Source organism: Schistocerca nitens, chromosome 1, assembly GCF_023898315.1.
Source record: "Schistocerca nitens isolate TAMUIC-IGC-003100 chromosome 1, iqSchNite1.1, whole genome shotgun sequence".
Classification (NCBI taxonomy): Eukaryota; Metazoa; Arthropoda; class Insecta; order Orthoptera; family Acrididae; genus Schistocerca; species Schistocerca nitens.
The window spans coordinates 787,412,604-787,433,379 of record NC_064614.1 but is presented as its reverse complement, the minus strand read 5'-3'; the positions used below and the strand labels follow the sequence as shown (position 1 = coordinate 787,433,379).

Below are 20,776 nucleotides of genomic sequence, written 5' to 3'. Positions count from 1 at the left end.
TCTTTGTTTAATAAATAACAACTCAAAATGTTGAAAAGGTTGCACAGCTGGTTTCATAAAAGACAACTGAAGAAAAATCTGAAGTTTCACATGAAGGAATTATATTTTTAAAAGCCTAGCATGCACTATATAACTATTTTTCTTCTTTCTTTCTTTACAAAATAGATTGTAGCTACAATCAGAAACATATGCAGTGCAAGAAGCTTTTAAATGCAATACACACAAACAGCATAATGAAACCTAATCTCCCACTGCTCATCACTAATTATGAATAACAGGAACGCTGCCAAAAGTGCAACAGAGCCCCCATTAAGTCTTATTAACACACTTAGTTCTTTTGAAGACATGATGTCTTCACTCTGCTCTGCAAGAAATGTGTTATTAAGTACAAAATGTATTTGCATGGATACTATATTTCAAATGGGGGCTCTCTGGAGATGCTTCTGAAGAAACTAACTATATGATTTGGCTACAATGGTTGATGAAGGTAAGATTACTATGTCATACTTTAATTACTTAGGAGGCAGCAGTGAACATATGTGAAGTATCAAACAGTTTCAAATTTATAGTGCAGATAATAAAAGAATAAAAGGAAATGCTCAATAATGAACTTTTAAAACCCCAAAACATTTTTCTTCTGTTTTTAGTTGCACAATTTACGGATTCCTTTAATTTTACTGTAGTACAACATTTCGTGTTAAGTTGTAATGTGAAGGGTATCTACTGATAAATAGTGTCATACTTCTTAAAACATATTTACATTCAGACAAAGAACTACTTCCACATACCTGGGCAACTGAATTCTCACTAGATAAATAAACATGAAACCATCATTCAAGATGGCCACTAATGTAACTAAAAATCCCATATTTAATTTACTAACCTGGTGATACGACGACGATCAAGGAAACTTGGCGAGCCACGGCGGCGTGGAATAGAAGGTGATCGAGAGCGGGTAGTAGAACTGCTAGTGAATGAGGAGCTGCTGGAGCAACTCCGAGATCTAGACCCCGAACGACTTGAATCCGAGTGGCTAGATCGTGACCTGCTGCGAGAAGCACTGCGTGAGATGCTACTGCGAGAGTCACTGCTGCTGTACACGTAACCTTTAACACTCCGCTGGGATGATCTGTGCAAAATAAATACATACATCTGTGATGGCATTTCATTTTACAGTACTTTACTGTAATATACAACCACTGACAAAGACACAAGCATCAATGAGAAGTAATGGCAATGAATGTGTTAAAAAGACATGTGAATGTATACTGTATTAGAAAATCAGAACAAAATCAATGGATGGCAGCAAAGGTACATTGCTAGGCGCTGACAGAATATGCCTCTCATTTAGGCATACATATATAGTTGTATTTTATCATGAGGCATCTAGTCTTAAGTTATCCTGGACACCTACAAATAATTAGGTTTAACATCTAAGCTGAAACAAAGGTTCTTCAGTAATTAAACACACACACACACATATATACAGTGAAGGCAAATTCTTATGCAGGGAACTGAAACTTTAGTAAGTATAGCTGGTAACCTTGTGAACAGTGAGTAATTTGTTTCATTAATATTTACGTAAACATAACAACTAAGGTCTTCATTAGGATGGTGTGTCCACTCGAAGAAAAACTTTTGAAAAACAGTTCTGTGATACGATTTTTACTTTCAGAAAGTGTACAACTATAAGAAATATTCTTTTGGATGAACAAACAATATGTTGATAGTTGCAAGAACTGTACAAGTTTTAATGTGCGGGTGGAAAAGTTTAAATGTGGCTGCAAAAGTGTAACAGAGGAGCACTGCTCCAGGTGTCCAGTAGCAGTATCGACCTCAACATTGCAAGCTTGTAGAGATTCACTTATCCAAGAGGATTGATGACTTACAGCTCAACAAATGCTGAAACATATCGAGTAAATTGGCAAATCCATTCCATAGTTCAAAACTACGAGAACTGTACCAAAAGTAAAGTTCCCAATGAGCTACAGCCTTGAGGGAAGGTGCTAGGCTAAATCCAACAACAGTGCTGAGCGCAGTGGTTTCCCCACTCTCGAGCCCGCACGTCCAATCACCGCTCCCGCCAAGTGCGAGGTTCGAGCAGTAATCCGGTTTCTCCACGGAAGGAAGTTACCACCCGTGGAGACTCATCTGCAACTGAGTTTTATGTTCAGGAGTGCATGTCCATTCAGCCCGTCCGCAAATGGTGCAGGGCTTTTGCTGAGAGTCGTACGGAAGTTCATGATGAACAATGGAGTGGAAGACCGCCGGTTTCGGACGAGATTGTCCAGAAGATCAACAGCGAGCTGCTCAAAGATCGGAGGGTCACTGTCCGTGAACTTGTTGAACCCATTTCTGAAGCTTCTCACAGCACAACTGAAAGAATTTTAACAGAAACGTTGGGTTATCACGAGGTGTGTGCTCGCTGGGTTCCCTGGATGCTGATTGATGGACACATGGAGCAACGCCTTTACTGTGCTCGTAAGTTTCTTCAACAATGTGAGAGGGGAGGCAACAAGGAGAAGTTGCTGGACTCTATCATCATGGGAGATGAAACGTGGGTGTTTCATTACACCCCCGAAACAAAACGACAATCTCATCAGTGGCAACACACCGGCTCCGCCACCAAAGAAATTCAAACAAATGCAGTCGGCAGAAAAGATTGTGGCCTCTGTGTTTTGGGATCAGAAGGGGGCACTCCTCATCAGTTTCATGGAACCTGGAATGACAATAAACTCAGATAGATATTGTGAAACATTGACCGAACTCTGACGAGCAATCCAGAATTGCCAGAGACGACAGCTGAAGGAAGGACTATTGCTTCTTCATGACAATGCTCGACCCCACGTCACTCGTCAAACACAGGAGCTTTTGAAGAAATTTGGGTGGACTGTTATGCCTCATCCTCCGTATAGCCCGTACTTAGCCCCCAGCGATTATCACCTCTTCCCCAACCTAAAGGAACACTTAGGTGGCAAACGTTTCAAGAGTGATGATTAAGTCTGAGTAGAGGTCATACACTTCCTCAACAGGTTTGCGGGAGACTTCTTTGACTTAGAAATACAAAAGCTGGTCGAAAAAATGGAAAATACATTGAAAAAGAGACAAAGATGTAAGCTTTTCAATGGCGTATAAATTAATAACAATAAACAATGTCTTCTATTTGTAAAAAATACGATAACCTTCCTTTTGGTACAGCTCTCTTAACTGAACTACTTACTGTAAGACTTGTGCAAGTTGAGCTCCCAGATGTTTTACTGTTGATCACAAGGAACATATATTTCACATCTGCACCATGCTCAAAAATTCTTTCAATAGTGAAAGAGACGCATTTTGGACAAGATTTCTGCCTGTGATGAAACACAAATATGTAATTTTGAACCATGGTACAACAGTCAAAGCTTGTAGCAGAAGCACCCTGAACTGCCTATCTGTAACAAATTTAAAATGCAACTGTTGGCTGTTAAGATTATGTAACTGTCTTTCTGGACTACCCATGGTCCAACTTACTGTAATTTTTCGGAGAAGCAATTGCAGTATCAGGCATGACAGAGAACAAAGTCAAGCTTGCACTGATATGGAAATGTCTGTGATGACAGAGGTATGGTGCGTTAGTTTTGGAAGACAATGCTCGATCTCATGCATCCCAACTGTCGCTGGAAACTATTGGTAAAGTGGGTTGAGAGTTCCTAGCTCATCCTCCTCATGGCCCTGACCTTGCCCCCTTCAGATTTTTATCTTTTTGGTGAAGCTTCGTGTAGTATTGAGATAAAAAAAAAGGAAGGAAGATTAATTTTTAAAATCCTGTTGACAACAAGGTCATTAGAGATGGATCACAAGCTCAGATTAGGGAGGGATAGGGAAAGAAATCAATGATAGCTCTTTGAAAGACACCACTGTGGCATTTGCCTTAACCCTTCATCCACCCTATTTCTAAATGACAAATGATAATTAAACAATGGAAACTCCAAGTCGGAATATCAACAATATAAGCAAGAAGATGGATTGCTATTTGCCGAAGAGATGACATGCTGAGATGCAGACAGGCACAATGAAAAGACTGTCACACAGTTATCTTTCTTAAGAAAAGGAAGAGCACATACACACATTCATTCACACATGCCAAGCACACCTCACACACGACTGCCATTTCCGGCAGCTTCGACCAGAATGCAACTGTCACATTGAACAGAAGCAACTATGTGGAGGGGACTGGGAAGAGGAAAGGATAGCAGGATATGGATGGCAGGAGAAAGAAGTGTTGGCTGGCAGAGCTACAGACTAGAAGAAGGCATGACAAGACAGTCACCAGGTGCAGTATCACAAGGCTGGGGGGAGATGAGCAAAACAGCCCTCCATACGCACCTTTCAAATGCTACCCAAAACACACAAATCCTGGATTCCCTATCGTAGCTGGTTATTGTGCCTCCACTGAAAGAATTTTCGCTATCATTGACCGACATCTCCAACCAACCAACCAACCTTAATCTAGTCTCCCACATCAAAGATACCAACCATTCCTTCACAGACTCTCCACCATCCGTACTCCTTCACCATCTGGACCCCTACTTCTCACTGCTGACACCAATTCCCAATACACCAACATCCTTCATGCCCATGGTCTTGCCACCATTGAACACTACCTTTCCCAATGTCCTTCATACTCCAAATCCACTACCTCATTCCTCATACACTCTACTGACTTTATCCTAACTCACAACTACTTCTCCTCTGAAGGGGAAGTATACAAACAATTCGGTGGCACAGCCAATGGCACCTAGAGGAGATCTTCCTAGCCTCTCAAAAGTCAAACCTCTTGTCTTGTCTTATGACCCCATCCACATTTCTGTCCACATTAAACCCACCAACCACCAACAGTGCCTTCATTTCAACAGCTGTCATCCCTTCCAAACCAAAAAAATCCCTCCCATACAGACTGTTCAACAAGGGAAGGTGTATCTGCAGTGACAAGAACTCCTTTGCCCAGAATGCTGAGGGTCTCACCTGCACCTTCAGAGAAAGGCACTATTCCCCCAGACCTAGTCTGCAAATAGATCTCCCATGCCATTTTCGCCACACACCCGGAATCCTCCCATCACCACCACCACCACCACCAAGAACAAGTTACAAAGGAGTAATCCCTTCATCACCCAATACCACCCCAGACTGGAACACTGAACCAAATACTTTATTGTGGCTTTGATTACCTATCAGCATGCCTCAAAATGAGGGACATTCTAACCAAGATCCTTCCCATTCCTGCTAAAGTGGTGTTCCATCGCCCACCCAACCTCCACGACATCCTAGTCCATCTCTAATCCACTCCCAATTCCAACCCCTTGCCACAGGAAAGATATCCATGCCCAGTCCATTCACCCAGCATTTTCTATTCCAGGCCTGTCGCAGGCTTATCCTACCCCATAAGAGGTCAGGCCAGGTGTGAAAGCACCCATATCATATACCTGCTCTTCTGCAATCAATGCACAGCTTCTTATATTGGTATGACTACCAACCAGCTGTCCACCATGATGAATGGCAACTGCCAAACTTTGAACAAGAGCAAAGTAGGCCATGCTGTGGCACAACATGCAGCTGAACATAACATGCTTGATTTCAATGGCTCCTTCACAACTTGAGCCACAATCTGGATCCTCGCATCCATCACCAGTTTTTCTGAACTGTGCAGATGGGAGTTATCCTTGTAACACATTCTCTGCTCCCAAAATTATCCCAGCCTCAACCTCAGGTAACCTGCGCACCCCCCACCCAACATTCTATGACATCCTCCCTGTTCACATCCCCTCACCCTCTTTCTGTGCCATCCTCTGCCAATGCACACACCTGTCTTTCCCCTTCCCTGTTCCTCTCCTTTCCCGCTCACTGTTCCCTCCACTCTCCCTGCTCCACAGCTTCCCGAGTCCAAACCTGGGGGTAGTCTTGTCATGCCTCCAACTAGTCCCTCTGTGGTCCACCAGACAGCCCTCTTCTCAGTTGTAAACTGCTGCTCACCCTGTCTGTCAGGTCATCTATGTACATAGAGAATAAAAATAGTCCTCTCACACTTCCTTAGGGCACTCCTGACAAAACCCCAGCCTCTGATGAGCACTCACCATTGAGGACAATGCACTGGATTCTATTACTTAAAAAGCCTTCAAGCTACTCAAATATCTGGGAATACAAACTGCATGTTCGGACCTTCGTCAGTAGTCTCCGATGGGGCACTGTGTCAAATGGTTGGTTGGTTGGTTGGTTTTGGGGAAGGAGACCAGACAGCGAGGTCATCGGTCTCATCGGAGTAGGGGAGGATGGGGAAGGAAGTCGGCCGTGCCCTTTCAAAGGAACCATCCCGGCATTTGCCTGGAGCGATTTAGGGAAATCATGGAAAACCTAAATCAGGATGGCCGGACTCGGGATTGAACCGTCGTCCTCCCGAATGCGAGTCCAGTGTCTAACCACTGCGCCACCTCGCTCGGTCTGTGTCAAATGATTTCTGGAAATATAGGAATATGGAATACGTTTGTTTCCCTTCATCTACATCTACATCTACATCCATATTCCACAAGTCACCTTACGGTGTGTGGCAGAGGGTACCTTGAGTACCTCTATCGGTTCTCCCTTCTATTCCAGTCTCGTATTGTTCATGGAAAGAAAGATTGTCGGTATGCCTCTGTGTGGGCTCTAATCTCTCTGATTTTATCCTCATGGTGTCTTCGCGAGATATACGTAGGAGGGAGCAATACACTGCTTGACTCCTCGGTGAAGGTATGTTCTCGAAACTTCAACAGAAGCCCGTACCAAGCTACTGAGCGTCTCTCTTGCAGAGTTTTCCACTGGAGTTTATCTATCATCTCCGTAACACTTTTGCGATTACTAAATGATCCAGTAACGAAGTGCGCTGTTCTCCATTGGATCTTCTCCATCTCTTCTATCAATCCTATCTGATACGGATCCCACACCAGTGTGCAGTATTCAAGCAGTGGATGAACAAGTGTACTGTAGCCTACTTCCTTTGTTTTCGGACTGCATTTCTTTAGGATTCTTCCAATGAATCTCAGTCTGGCATCTGCTTTACCGACGATTAATTTTATATGGTCATACCATTTTAAATCACGCCTAATGCCTACTCCCAGATAATTTATGGAATTAACTGCTTCCAGTTGCTGATCTGCTATATTGTAGCTAAATGATAAAGGATCTTTCTTTCTACGTATTCGCAGCACATTACACTTGTCTACATTGAGATTCAATTGCCATTCCCTGCACCATGCGTCAATTCGTTGCAGATCCTCCTGCATTTCAGTACAATTTTCCATTGTTACAACCTCTCAATATACTACAGCATCATCCACAAAAAAGCCTCAGTGAGCTTATATATATATATATATATATATATATATATACACCTACGACACTCCCCTGTGGCACACCTGAAATCACTCTTACTTCGGAAGACCTCTCTCCATTGAGAATGACATGCTGCAGTCTGTTATCCAGGAACTCTTCAATACAATCACACAATTGGTCTGATAGTCCATGTGCTCTTACTTTGTTCATTAAACAACTGTGCTGTAGGGAACTGTATCAAACGCCTTGCGGAAGTCAAGAAACACGGCATCTACCTGGGAATCCATGTCTATGGCACTCTGAGTCTCGTGGACGAATAGCGCGAGCTGGGTTTCATATGATCGTTTTTTTCGAAACCCATGCTGATTACTACAGAGTAGATTTCTAGTCTCCAGAAAAGTCATTATCTCGAACATAATACGTGTTCCAAAATTCTACAACTATCAATGTTAGAGATATAGGTCTATAGTTATGCACATCTGTTCGACGTCCCTTCTAGAAAACGGGGATGACCTGTGCCCTTTTCCAATCTTTTGGAACGCTACACTCTTCTAGAGACCTACGGTACACCGCTGCAACAAGGGGGGCAAGTTCCTTCACGTACTCATCGTGCAAGAAAAGAGCAAGCTGAGTTTTATACGAGTGATGCTTTCTACATTTGTGCTGATTTGTGGAAAGAAGCTTTTCTGTCTCAAGGAAATTTAAAGGGTGACAATTATCGGAACTAAATAAAATAAAATCGTCACAACTTCTGAATGGTTTGCTTTAGGACATTTCAAACTGCACAGTTGGCCACGGGGCATGATGGGAATTAGTGTGGGCTGTTTGGTTTGGTTTACAAATGAAGCCCATTTTCATTTGGATGTGTTGTCAGTAAGCAAAATTGGTGTATTTGGGGGCCTGAGAATTCCATTTTGCAATTGAGAAGTCTTTTCACCCTCAATGGATGACCATGTGGTGTGCAATGTCTGGTCATGGAATAATCGGTGCAATATTCCTTGATGGCACGGTGACTACTGAGCAGTATGTGAAGGTTTTGTAAGATGATTTCATCCCCATTATCCAAAGTGACCCTGATTTCAACAATATGTGGTTCATGCATGACAGAGCTTGACCCCATTGAAGCAATAGAGTGTTTGATGTCCTGGAGGAGCACTTTGCGGACCGCATTCTGGCTCTGGGGTACCCAGAGGCCACTGACATGGGCCTCGTTTGGCCGCCATATTCTCCAGATCTGAACATATGCAACTCCTTTTTGTGGGGTCATATTAAAGACAAGGTGTACAGAAAAAACCCCAAAACCATTGCTGAGCTGAAAACAGCCATTCACGAGGTCATCGACAGCGTCAATGCTCCGACACTTCAGCAGGTCATGCAGAATTTTGCTATTTGTCTGTGCCACATCGAACACAGAGTGTGTTCCAGAATTCTGCAGCAAACTGGATATCGGTCTGTAACTATGCGAGTCACTTGTTTTACCTTTCTTATATACAGTAGTCACCTGCACTTTTTTCCACCTGCCTGGGACTTTTCACTGGGTGAGAGACTCGCAATAAATGCAGGGCAATGAAGATACTAATGCAGCAGAGTACTCTCTACACAACCTAATTGGGATTCCATCTGGACTAGCAACTTACTTGTTTTCAATTCTTTCAATTGCTTCTCTGTGCCAAAGATGCCAGTGTCTATGTCCTCCATGCGTGAGTCTGTACAAAAGTCAAACAAAGTTATGTTTGTAGAATCCTCGCACGTGAATAATTTCTTTGATGTGAAATTTAGAAATTCAGTTTTCCTTTAGATATCTTCTCCTGCCCCAGACTGGTTGGTGAGTGACTGGACTGAAGCCTACACCTCGCTTAGTGATTTCATGTACCTTGGCAAGATATTTTGCTAAGATATGATGATGGAAAATGTTGTCTGCTTTGCGCATTGGTCTTCTTACAGGCGGAGCACGGATTTCTTACTAACTTTTGTCTGTCAGCTTTTTTTGGACTCTTTTTTGAATTGAGAATACAACAATGTCTGTTTCTTCAGCATTTTCCAAATCTGATTACTAGACCATTGAGTGTCTTTTCCACCCTTTATCCACTTACTCCCCACATACACCTCCAGAGCGAAACTTGCAATCAATTTAAACTCTGAAATAAGTGGTTGGAGTTCCGTCATAAGTTGCATTGAGAAGTATCTTTTTTTATTTCTTGATGGAGACTAGTTTCCAAACCATCCTTACCATAAGTGTGACAGACACAGGCGATAAGCCTAAGTACAAAAATTGCCCCCCGCTGTAATATTGAAGCGACACTATGGCCGACTCAATGGTAAATACACCATACATAAAGGACAGTTTAAACATTGGCCGTAATTCCTCTATATCGCCCATAACGAAGCTAAATGATGGCCATTTGTTGTCTTAAGTTACATGCTAACAATTGCTTATCTGCTCTTTCTAGCATAAACACTCTCCTGGCCTTCTTGAGGGATTTATTAACTTTAGTAACCGTCATCACTATAATGACATCATGATCACCAAAATCCCCATATCTTTAATGAGACTGATGAAAGGTCGGCTACAGGATCTAAAATATACGCATTGCTTGTGGTTCTCTAGCTAGTTGTTCAAGGCTGTTTTTGGAAAATGTGTTCAGAAGTACTTCATAAAACTGACTGTACCACACTCACTGAATACATAGATGTACCATTCTATACTCGGTAGGTTAAAGTCACACCCCACTAATATTGTATTATCTGGGTATTTCTTCTCCGCTCCCATAGACTTTTCCTGGATGACTCTAAAACTACCACAGCAGAATTGAATGGCCGGAAACACGTCCAACAATTAGTCTGATTTCATCTAGACCAGTTATAAGTGTCGCTATAACTTCACTGTCACACTCAAATTTGACCTCAACAGACACAATAAGTTTATCAACTGCAATGATCTCTCCCACTCCTATGGCACTAATCTGTCTTTTCAGTGAAAGTTCCTAGACTTGATAAGTATTTCGAAGTTTCCTACATTGAGTGTCAGCCAACTGCCGATCCTGAGAATAATTAAAGCGCAATAAATTTCCTGGAGGGCAACAATTTGGGAACTTTGTTACAAATAATTTACTGTTAAATACTTATACTTTACTGTTAAAATTTTGACAGTCTAAATGTCTCTACTTTGTAGGCGATCAGATTTTACTCTCTGTATCGAGTGGTGAGCGTTCATTAGAAGACCTCAAACTACCTCCTAGCCTAGAAACCCTCATGTGCTCTCCTCCAGTACTCGCTATCCGTGCAACTGCTCCTTTTGTGTAGTGCACCCTTGACCTATCAAGTGGAGTCCTACAACTCTGCACCATATAACACAGGCCCAGAAATCAGCAGATATGACCATCACAGAATCAATGGAGCCTGCATCCAGTTCCAAACCAAAGGATCCGATTGAGCCTGTTACACCCCCCCCCCCCCAACTCTCTTTCTTTTTTTTTGAGTCATCAGTCTTCTGACTGGTTTAATGTGGCCCACCACAAATTCCTCTCCTGTGCCAACCTCTTCATCTCAGAGTAGCACTTGCAACCTATGTCCTCAATTATTTGCTGGATGTATTCCAATCTCTGTCTTCCTCTACAGTTTTTACCCTCTACAGCTCCCTCTAGTACCATGGAAGTCATACCATTATGTCTTAGCAAATGTCCTATCATCCTATCCCTTCTCCTTGTCAGTGTTTTCCGCACATTCATTTCCTCTCTGATTCTGTGGGGAACCTCCACATTTCTCACCTTACCAGTCCACCTAATTTTTAATATTCATCTGTAGGACATCTCAAAAGCATTGGTTCTCTTCTGTTCCGGTTTTCCCACAGTCCAAGTTTCATTACCATACAATGCTGGGCACCAAACGTACATTCTCAGAAATTTCTTCCTCAAAGTAAGGTCAATGTTACTAGTAGATTTCTCTTGGTCAAGAATGCCCTTTTCTCCAGTGCTAGTCTGGTTTCGATGTCCTCCTTGCTCCATCTGCCATTGATTATTTTGCTGCCTAGGTTAGGTAGAAGAATACCCTAACTTCATCTGCTTCATTACCATCAATCCTAATGTAAAGTTGCTCAATGTTTTCATTTCTGTTACTTCTTGTTAACTTCGCCTTGCTTTTAACTACTCTAAATCCATATTCTGTACTCATTAGACAGTACACTCCATTCAGCACATTCAGTATAATTCTTCTTCACTTTCACTTAGGATAGGAATGTCACCAGTGAATCATACAATGACATCCTTTCACCTCGAATTTTAATTCCACTCTTGAACCTTTCTTTTATTTCCATCATTGGTTCTTAGATGTACAGACTGAACAGTAGGGATGAAAGGCTACATCCTTGTCTTACACCATTTTTAATCTGAGAACTTCCATTCTTCACCATGCACTCTTATTATTCCCTCTTAAGTCTTGTACATGTTGTATATTAGCTGTCTTTCCCTATAGCTTAGCCCTATTTTTCCCAGAATTTCGAACATCTTGCACCATTTTCTAGGTTGACAAATCCTACGAACGTGTCTGGATTTTTCTTTAGTCCTGTTACTATTATCAACCTCAAAGTCAGTATTGCCTCTATGGTGCCTTTACCTTTCCTAAAGTCAAACTGATTGTCATCTAACACATTCTCAATTTTCTTTTCCATTCTTCTGTATATGTATATTCACCTTGTCAGCAACTTAAATGAATAAGCTGTTATGCTGATTGTGCAATAATTCTTGCACTTGTCAGTTCTTTCAGTCTTCGGAATTGTGTGGATGATATTTTTCCGAAAGTCAGATGGTATGTCGCCAGACCCGTACATTCTAGACACCAACATGGATAGTTGTTTTGTTGCCAATTCCCCCAATGATTTTAGAGAAGCTGACAGAATATTATCTATCCCTTCTGCTTTATTTGCTGTTAAGTCCTTGAAAGCTCTCTTAAATTCTGATTCTAATAATGGATCATCTCCCCCCCCCCCCCCCCCCAATCTCTTCTACATTGACTCCTGTTGCTTCTTCTCTCACATCAGACAAATCTTCCCCCTCATAGAGGCCTTCAATGCACTCTTTCCACCTATCCATTTTCTCCCATGCTTTTAACAGTGGAATTCCTATTGCACTTTTAATTATTGCACTTTTAATTATACTACCCTTGCTTTTAACTTCACTGAAGGCTATTTTGACTTTCCTATATGCTGAGTCAGTCCTCCTGACTATCATTTCTTTTTTGATTTCTTCACATTTTTCATGCAGCCATTTCGTCTTAACTTCCCTGCACTACCTATTTATCTTATTCCTCAACAACTTAAATTTATGCATTCCTGAATTTCCCCGAACAGTTTTGCACTTCCTTCTTTCATCGATCAACTGAAGCATTTATTCTATTACCCATAGTTTCATTGCAGTTACCTTCTTTGTACCTACGTTTTTCTTTCCAACTTCTGCGATTGCCCTTTTTAGAGATGACCATTCCTCTTCAACTGTACTGTCTACTGAGTTATTCCATATTGCTGTATCTACAGCCTTAGAGAACTTCAAGCATATCTCATCATTCCTTAGTACTTCTGTATCCCACTCCTTTGCATACTGATTCTTCCTGACTAATCTCTTAAACTTCAGCCTACTCTTCATCACTATTACATTGTGATCCGAGTTTATATCTGCTCCTGGGTATTCCTTACAGTCCAGTATCTAATTTCAGAATCTCTGTCTGACCATTATGTAATCTAATCGAAATCTTCCCATATCACCTGGCCTTTTCCATGGGTACAATTCTGCAAACTATGAGCTGTGCTTGCACCCCATGAGCAAGTCTGGCAGTCTTAACCACTTCTGCCAACTGAACATAAGAACTGAGGATGATGCCCTCAGAACCCAAGCGACAGATGTCATTGGTGCCTCCATGAGCAATAACTTCCGGACTTCTGCACCCTCGATAGGGGGGGTGCATCTTGATATACTGTTAGCCTACATGCTAGTTACTTGCATTTGATTTCATTTTATCGGGACTTTTTCTGTTTGTCTTGGTAGCAGGCGTGGGGTCCTGGGTTAGGTCCTGCTTGTGCGGTTGTGTATTTTCCGTCCCTTTTGCTTGTGCATGCCGGCTGGCCATGTATCTAGTTAGCTTGCAGCTTAATGTATAAATGGTCTTATGCACATAAGATAATAGATTTATACTGCTTATCTAATGTTCATTAACAGGTTGATTAATTCTACAGATGATGTGCTGTAATGAATTATTGTGTTTCTAGTTACTTAAGGCAGGTGTCAGTCTGATGTAGATACCCTCAAGTTCTGGGATTTTTCGTGCCTATTCGTGACCATAGCTACTCCCATTTGGGGGTCCATGCCGAGCCTGTACTGGAAACAGCTGAGTGGGCGGGCGTCCACTTCTGGACGAAGTTTGTTGAATCCCACAAGGTTGCTTGGTCACATGAAATTTTATATTTTATATCCTACATTGTAGGGTGCCTGCCATTTAAGTAACATGGTTGTGTACCATGGTATGTGATTTGTTGTTGCCTGTACTCTGAATTACTTTGGTAATACCAATCACTGCAATAAGGAAAGAATACATTTCCTCATTAAATTTTAGTAAATTGTTCTTCAGGTTGATCATAGTTCTTGAGTAAATAATTTTTAACTCATTTCACCAAATTTGTAATAGACCATAAGTGCCTTGGTTTATGAATGTTTAAATTTTGAAGTAACTTGCTCTCACATAAATGGTAATTTAAAAAATGTGTTGATGGTTTTATTTGTTATTTGTCTTGTTTAAATGTGACAAATAAATGTTCAGTGCAACTGTCAATGGTGATTGCCTGATGTGTCACTTGGTCCAGTCCTACCTCCCCACAGCCTATTGTGCTGAGCTCTTGTCATTGTGTAAAAGTTGAATTCCATGCTGTGCTGACACATCATTGGTAGCAGACAGTGGTTGTGTTTCGGGGTCCCTGGGTAAGGCATCACACCATCCATTGTTGTATCTGATGATAAATTAGGTTTTTATCTTAACTTGTATTTTTTGTGTGAGCAATCTCTGTTGGCTGTATTATGTTACAGGACAACGAAGCGAGTCACCCGCAGCCCCGCGGGTGTCCGGGACTGAGCCAGTTTGAGCCAGTTGAGGAGAGAGCAGCTAGTTTATGAGCTTAAGGTACGTGGGGCGCCAACTTATGGGGCAGTGACAGATTTGAGCGCGCGTTTGTGAGGAGTTTTGGACTGTCTGGTATGCCTCGCCTGGGGAAGGCATCAGTGAGGTAGGTTCGGTGTTGCCCATGTGTGCTGCGTCACTTTCCGGTGTGCGAGAGAATCTCCAGTTTATGAGAGATAGTAACCGTACCATTACGCAGATTAGCTGGGTTCAATTTCAGCTCATTCATTGGGTTAATAGATTGGGAGATTTAGAACAGTTGAAGGTTACTCCTAAACAGAAGGCCAATATTGGCGAGTTGCGTCAGCGGGCTATGGCACTGCAGTTCAATCTTAATGCAGTAGGGTTGCAGGGGGGAAGAGAGCATAAGAGGAGGTACACTGGTACAAGAACCGGTGAATGAATCAGTGCTGACATGGAAATTAACGAACGTTGGCAGCCATTGTTCAAGCCATTTGTTAAGTTACCCAATCCTATACTTTTTTTAATTCAGGGATTGAGCATTCAGGTGTTGGATGAGTTGCCATGTGCCATCAAGGTTCTGTGCTTATTGGTACGTTTGGAAATGCATGTGGATGCACTAGGTTTTGACCACCGAGTTATTCTTCAACCGATTTATCCTTTGGCGAAGGGGTTATTGAGTATTATTATTAGTGAAGTATTGTTGAGAGTTAAGGGTATCCTTTCCGATTTGCGGCGGAAGATCACTGAACGTTAATTCACTCCACGCATTAAGCCTGATTTGGCAGGCCAATATTTTTATCATGCCTAGCGTGAAACTGAGACCCTTGAACAGTATATTGATGAAATTCGTGTCACCATTACTGTGGTGGAATTAAATATAAGTGAAAGGGATGCTGTAGAGAGTTTATTGCAGTGCATCAGACCAGTGGGCACGTCGTGGGTTATGTTTGCCCCTAAGCCAACTATCTTCAGTGAATTTGAGACTTTGGTTTATCAGATTGAGGGGCTCTGTTTTGCTGATAGTAAGAGAGCCAGGGTGTGAGAGGTAGATCCTATAGCTACCTGGGTGCAACCTGATCGTATTGAAGGAAAGATAAATGATGTTAGGAATAGGAGCTGTTTTCGTTGTGGGAGTTTTGAGCATTTGGTGCGTTTGTCCGGAGAGATGGAAACCGCGCCTGAGTAGCTGACGGTTAAGGAACAAGGACACCTTTAGTCAGAAGCATCCAATGAAGCAATGTAATCGCATAACATCAGTTGGTAGCCAGTTGCTGCCGTTCGTGTGCGGCACCTTGAACCATGAACCAGTCTGGGTGTTAGTAGATTCTGGCAATAGTGCATCCTTGTTAGACCATCAATGGTATCAGAAGTATTGAGCAGTATGTAAGCTACCTCCCTTGCAACCGACCTAAGGGGTGTCATGTGGTTAATGGGCAAAGGTTGCCCCCTCATGGGCTGTTGCCGGGGAAGTGTATCGATAAAGGGGTTTTTGTGGTCAATTCATTTGTTAGTGGTGGAAAACCTGTCCGTTAATTTGTTATTGGGCTGTGATTCGATACAACGGATGGGTTTGGTGTTAGATTACGCCAGTAGGATGTTTCATATTCAGATCGCACCTCCGAAGTAGTTTAGTTTGTGTTCATGCCAGGGTCAGACCGAGGTAAACAATATATCTGTTCAGGATTCTGAATTTGGGCTCAGTCATTTGCCAGGTAGTCAGGCAGAGGAATTATTGGTGCTTCTGAGTCGTTTTCCTGATGTGCTGACTAATAACCTCGGGTGTGACGGATAAAATTTGTTACCATATCTGCTTGATTGATGATGTGCTAGTTCGACAATCACCGTACAGATTGTCACTGCCAAAGAGGGAGGCATTGCGCCAGTAGTTGATAAGATGTTGGAGGAAGGAGTGATCAGGAAGTCGACCTCTCCGTATGCTTCTCCGATGTTTTTGGTGCCTAAGGCAGAGGCTGGGTATCACCCGGTAGTGGACTATAGACGATTAAACCAGAAGGTTGTTTTGGAGTTGGTGCCGTTGCCTGACTTGCACCATTGTTTTACCTGGTTTGCAGGAGCAAAGGTCTTTACCATCCTGGACCTCAACCAGGCTTACTACCACATTCCTTTATCTGAAGAGTCTAAACCAGTCAATGCATTTAGCACGGACTGGAACCTTTATGAGTTTAATCGTGTCCCATTCGGGTTGTCCACGGGCATGGCAGTCCTATCTCGGCTGCTAGAAAACATCTTGGGGGATTTCAAGTACAAGTTTGTTTATAATTACCTTGACAATGTGGTAGTATATAGTCCTACGTTTGAGGAGCACCTTCAGCAAGTCTTACTCTGCTTGCAGGAAGCTGGGCTCATGGTCAAGCCTTCTAAGATAAGTTTGGCAAGCAAGGAGATTTCGTTTTTGTGTCATTTGGTCTCGGCAGGAGGAGTGAGGATTGACCAGGGGAGAATGAGGGATCTACATAAGTTTCCGCCTCCTAAGACTACCAATAAGAAGGGAGTTGCCCAATTTATAGGGATGGCTGATTTCTTCCGTAAATTTGTGCCCCATTTTGCACAATTAGCGCCTCCACTAAACCAACTTCGGAAGAAGAACATGGATTTTCAGTGGGGCAGATCCCAGCTATTTGTTATTAAGGAGACCTTGGCCAATCCACCCGTGTTGGCTGCACCATATTTTGGTAAGCGTTTTATTGTTCAGATGGATGCATCTAATTTTGGGATGGCAGCTGTGCTGCTCCAGGACGATGAAGGTGAATGTCATCCGATAGCATACGCATCCAGGACATTCTTGCCTGTCGAGTTAAAATATTCTGTGTACGAATGGGAAGCATTGGCAGTATTCTTCACTTTAGAAAGGTTTAGTTTCTACCCAAAACATAGACATTTCAAATTAGAGACTGACAACCAGGCATTAAGCTGGGTACTGGCCTGCCCCAGGAGAACTGGATGTATCTCCTGGTGGGCAGTCCGCATATCAGCCTTCAGATTCAGCATTAAGCATACAAGGGGAACGGAAAATGCTATAGCAGACGCACTGAGTAGGATGTTTGAGGAGAGACAGGAAGGAGACCAGGATACTACTGGCATAGGGAATGTAAGTTTGGTTATGGGTGTCCTAACTGAAGTTCCGGAGTTGTTTGGCAGCTACCCTGAGTCCCATAAAACAGCGATTTTTTCCATTATTTCCATAATTCTGTGATGGGAGGCCACTTGGGAGTAGCCAAGACTATTGCTAAGATTCGGGAGCACCTAACCTGGGCGACATTGTATAAGGACATTCATAGATTAGTAGAGCAATGCCACGTTTGTAAGGAGTCCAAGCCCAACTCTAATGCGCGGAGAGGGTTGCTGCAATCTACCAGGCAGAATGCACCAATGGACAAGGTGTTCATTGATTATATCGGACCATTACCCAGAAATCAGAATGCCAATAGATAGATATTGATACTGGTGGATGCGGTCACACGCTTTTTATGGCTCATTCCTGGTAGTGGAATAACAGAGGGTTTAACCATTTGCCGTATTACTAACATTTTTTTGATCTTTGGTCCACCAAGGTCACTTGTTAGTGATAACGCCTCTGCTTTTGTGTCGCGGCAGTTTAAGAGATTTTGCTTCAAAAGTGCTATACATCATATCACTGCTATTCCCTAATACCCGCAACCTTCACTTGCGGAGAGAGTGAATCGCAATCTTAAGGCTGCTCTCATAGCCTTCCACCAGAAGTCGCAGTGAAGGTGGGACGAGATGATCCCTTGGTTGAACTTGGCCTTCAACTCTGCCCGCCACGAATAGAGTAAGGCTACCCCACCCCCCCCCTCTCTCTCTCTCTCTCACGCTTAGTTATCCTGTGAATTCTCCAATTGCCAATTTGTGGTCCATCAATGATTTACTGCCCGAGGAGGTAACCAGCAAGCTCATTCAGCAGAATTGGAAATGTGGCAGGGAAAATATTGAGCTCACACACCAGAAACTAGCGCAGCACTACAATGACGGGTGTCGTCCATTTAAGGTCCAGCCAGGGGCGACAGTTTTCATTCGTAATTTTGTGGGAGGGGGGGCAAGGGAAAGACAAAATCTCGACCAAGTTATCACCACATTTCGTGGGACCCTGCCAGATGTTACGGGTCTTGAGCCCAGTGAGTTTGCTGGTTTCGAATAGTCGGACTGGAAAAACCTCACAGGTCAAGGGAGGGCACTAGCTCTCGTCTCTTGTCTTGGACAAATGGGGGATGGTTTCTGGTTTTCTGAGGGGGAGGATGAGCCACGTGTCTTGATCAACGATATTCCCGCTGCCGGTATGGGTCACGTTTCTGGTGGTGTGCGCAGAGTGCGCGGTGGCACCGCCTACCGATCAGGGAGCGAAGGGTAAGCTCTAGCAAGTAATGAGGATTTTTTTTTTTTTTTTTGGGAGTGGGGGGGGGGCCTAGCAGTAACATCATTTGCCAAGTCTGGCAGACAGTATACAGGTGCCGTGCGAGGCAGCAGGAACAGCGCATCTAAAAGGGGCTGTTTACCTGGATGATAGGAAATATCACCGGAATGGAAGCAGTCACATAACTGGGAAGCTGTTCATGTACACTCCTGGAAATGGAAAAAAGAACACATTGACACCGGTGTGTCAGACCCACCATACTTGCTCCGGACACTGTGAGAGGGCTGTACAAGCAATGATCACACGCACGGCACAGCGGACACACCAGGAACCGCGGTGTTGGCCGTCGAATGGCGCTAGCTGTGCAGCATTTGTGCACCGCCGCCGTCAGTGTCAGCCAGTTTGCCGTGGCATACGGAGCTCCATCGCAGTCTTTAACACTGGTAGCATGCCGCGACAGCGTGGACGTGAACCGTATGTGCAGTTGACGGACTTTGAGCGAGGGCGTATAGTGGGCATGCAGGAGGCCGGGTGGACGTACCGCCGAATTGCTCAACACGTGGGGCGTGAGGTCTCCACAGTACATCGATGTTGTCGCCAGTGGTCAGCAGAAGGTGCACGTGCCCGTCGACCTGGGACCGGACCGCAGCGATGCACGGATGCACGCCAAGACCGTAGGATCCTACGCAGTGCCGTAGGGGACCGCACCGCCACTTCCCAGCAAATTAGGGACACTGTTGCTCCTGGGGTATCGGCGAGGACCATTCGCAACCGTCTCCATGAAGCTGGGCTACGGTCCCGCACACCGTTAGGCCGTCTTCCGCTCACGCCCCAACATCGTGCAGCCCGCCTCCAGTGGTGTCGCGACAGGCGTTAATGGAGGGACGAATGGAGACGTGTCGTCTTCAGCGATGAGAGTCGCTTCTGCCTTGGTGCCAATGATGGTCGTATGCGTGGTTGGCGCCGTGCAGGTGAGCGCCACAATCAGGACTGCATACGACCGAGGCACACGGGGCCAACACCCGGCATCATGGTGTGGGGAGCGATCTCCTACACTGGCCGTACACCACTGGTGATCGTTGAAGGGACACTGAATAGTGCACGGTACATCCAAACCGTCATCGAACCCATCGTTCTACCATTCCTAGACCGGCAAGGGAACTTGCTGTTCCAACAGGATAATGCACGTCCGCATGTATCCCGTGCCACCCAACGTGCTCTAGAAGGTGTAAGTCAACTACCCTGGCCAGCAAGATCTCCGGATCTGTCCCCCATTGAGCATGTTTGGGACTGGATGAAGCGTCGTCTCACGCGGTCTGCACGTCCAGCACGAACGCTGGTCCAACTGAGGCGCCAGGTGGAAATGGCATGGCAAGCCGTTCCACAGGACTACATCCAGCATCACTACGATCGTCTCCATGGGAGAATAGCAGCCTGCATTGCTGCGAAAGGTGGATATACACTGTACTAGTGCCGACATTGTGCATGCTCTGTTGCCTGTGTCTATGTGCCTGTGGTTCTGTCAGTGTGATCATGTGATGTATCTGACCCCAGGAATGTGTCAATAAAGTTTCCCCTTCCTGGGACAATGAATTCACGGTGTTCTTATTTCAATTTCCAGGAGTGTATTTTGCTTGCTACATGTCTCTTGGCACCGGGATCTGCAGCGGGTGGCTTCATCAAACAAGCAAGAGGGTAGGGCCTTGCTTGTGCTGTAAATTGTGGCCGGCATCGACTAGTGGCTGGCTGTTGCTACTCCTACTGTGTCTATCCTCGAATGTGTTTAATTTCAACTTGCTTAGTACGCAATATTCTAGTGTGAGCTGTATGAGGTGCAACAATAAAGTAATGAGACTGATTTTCTTTGCAATATGTGGCAACCCTGCAGGCTTGCGTAGGCACAATATCTTTGACCTTGGT

The 20,776-nt window shown here is 43.9% G+C and overlaps 1 protein-coding gene across 1 annotated transcript in view; it reads right to left on the bottom strand.

Annotated features, from left to right (window-relative positions):
- LOC126261905 (serine/arginine repetitive matrix protein 2) overlaps window positions 1-20,776 on the bottom strand; it is a 280,569-nt gene that overhangs the window by 839 nt on the left and 258,954 nt on the right. Inside the window, exon 10 of the mRNA XM_049958577.1 lies at window positions 884-1,129. Coding sequence (XP_049814534.1) covers window positions 884-1,129 — 246 coding nt within the window. The remainder of the gene's footprint in view (window positions 1-883; window positions 1,130-20,776) is intronic.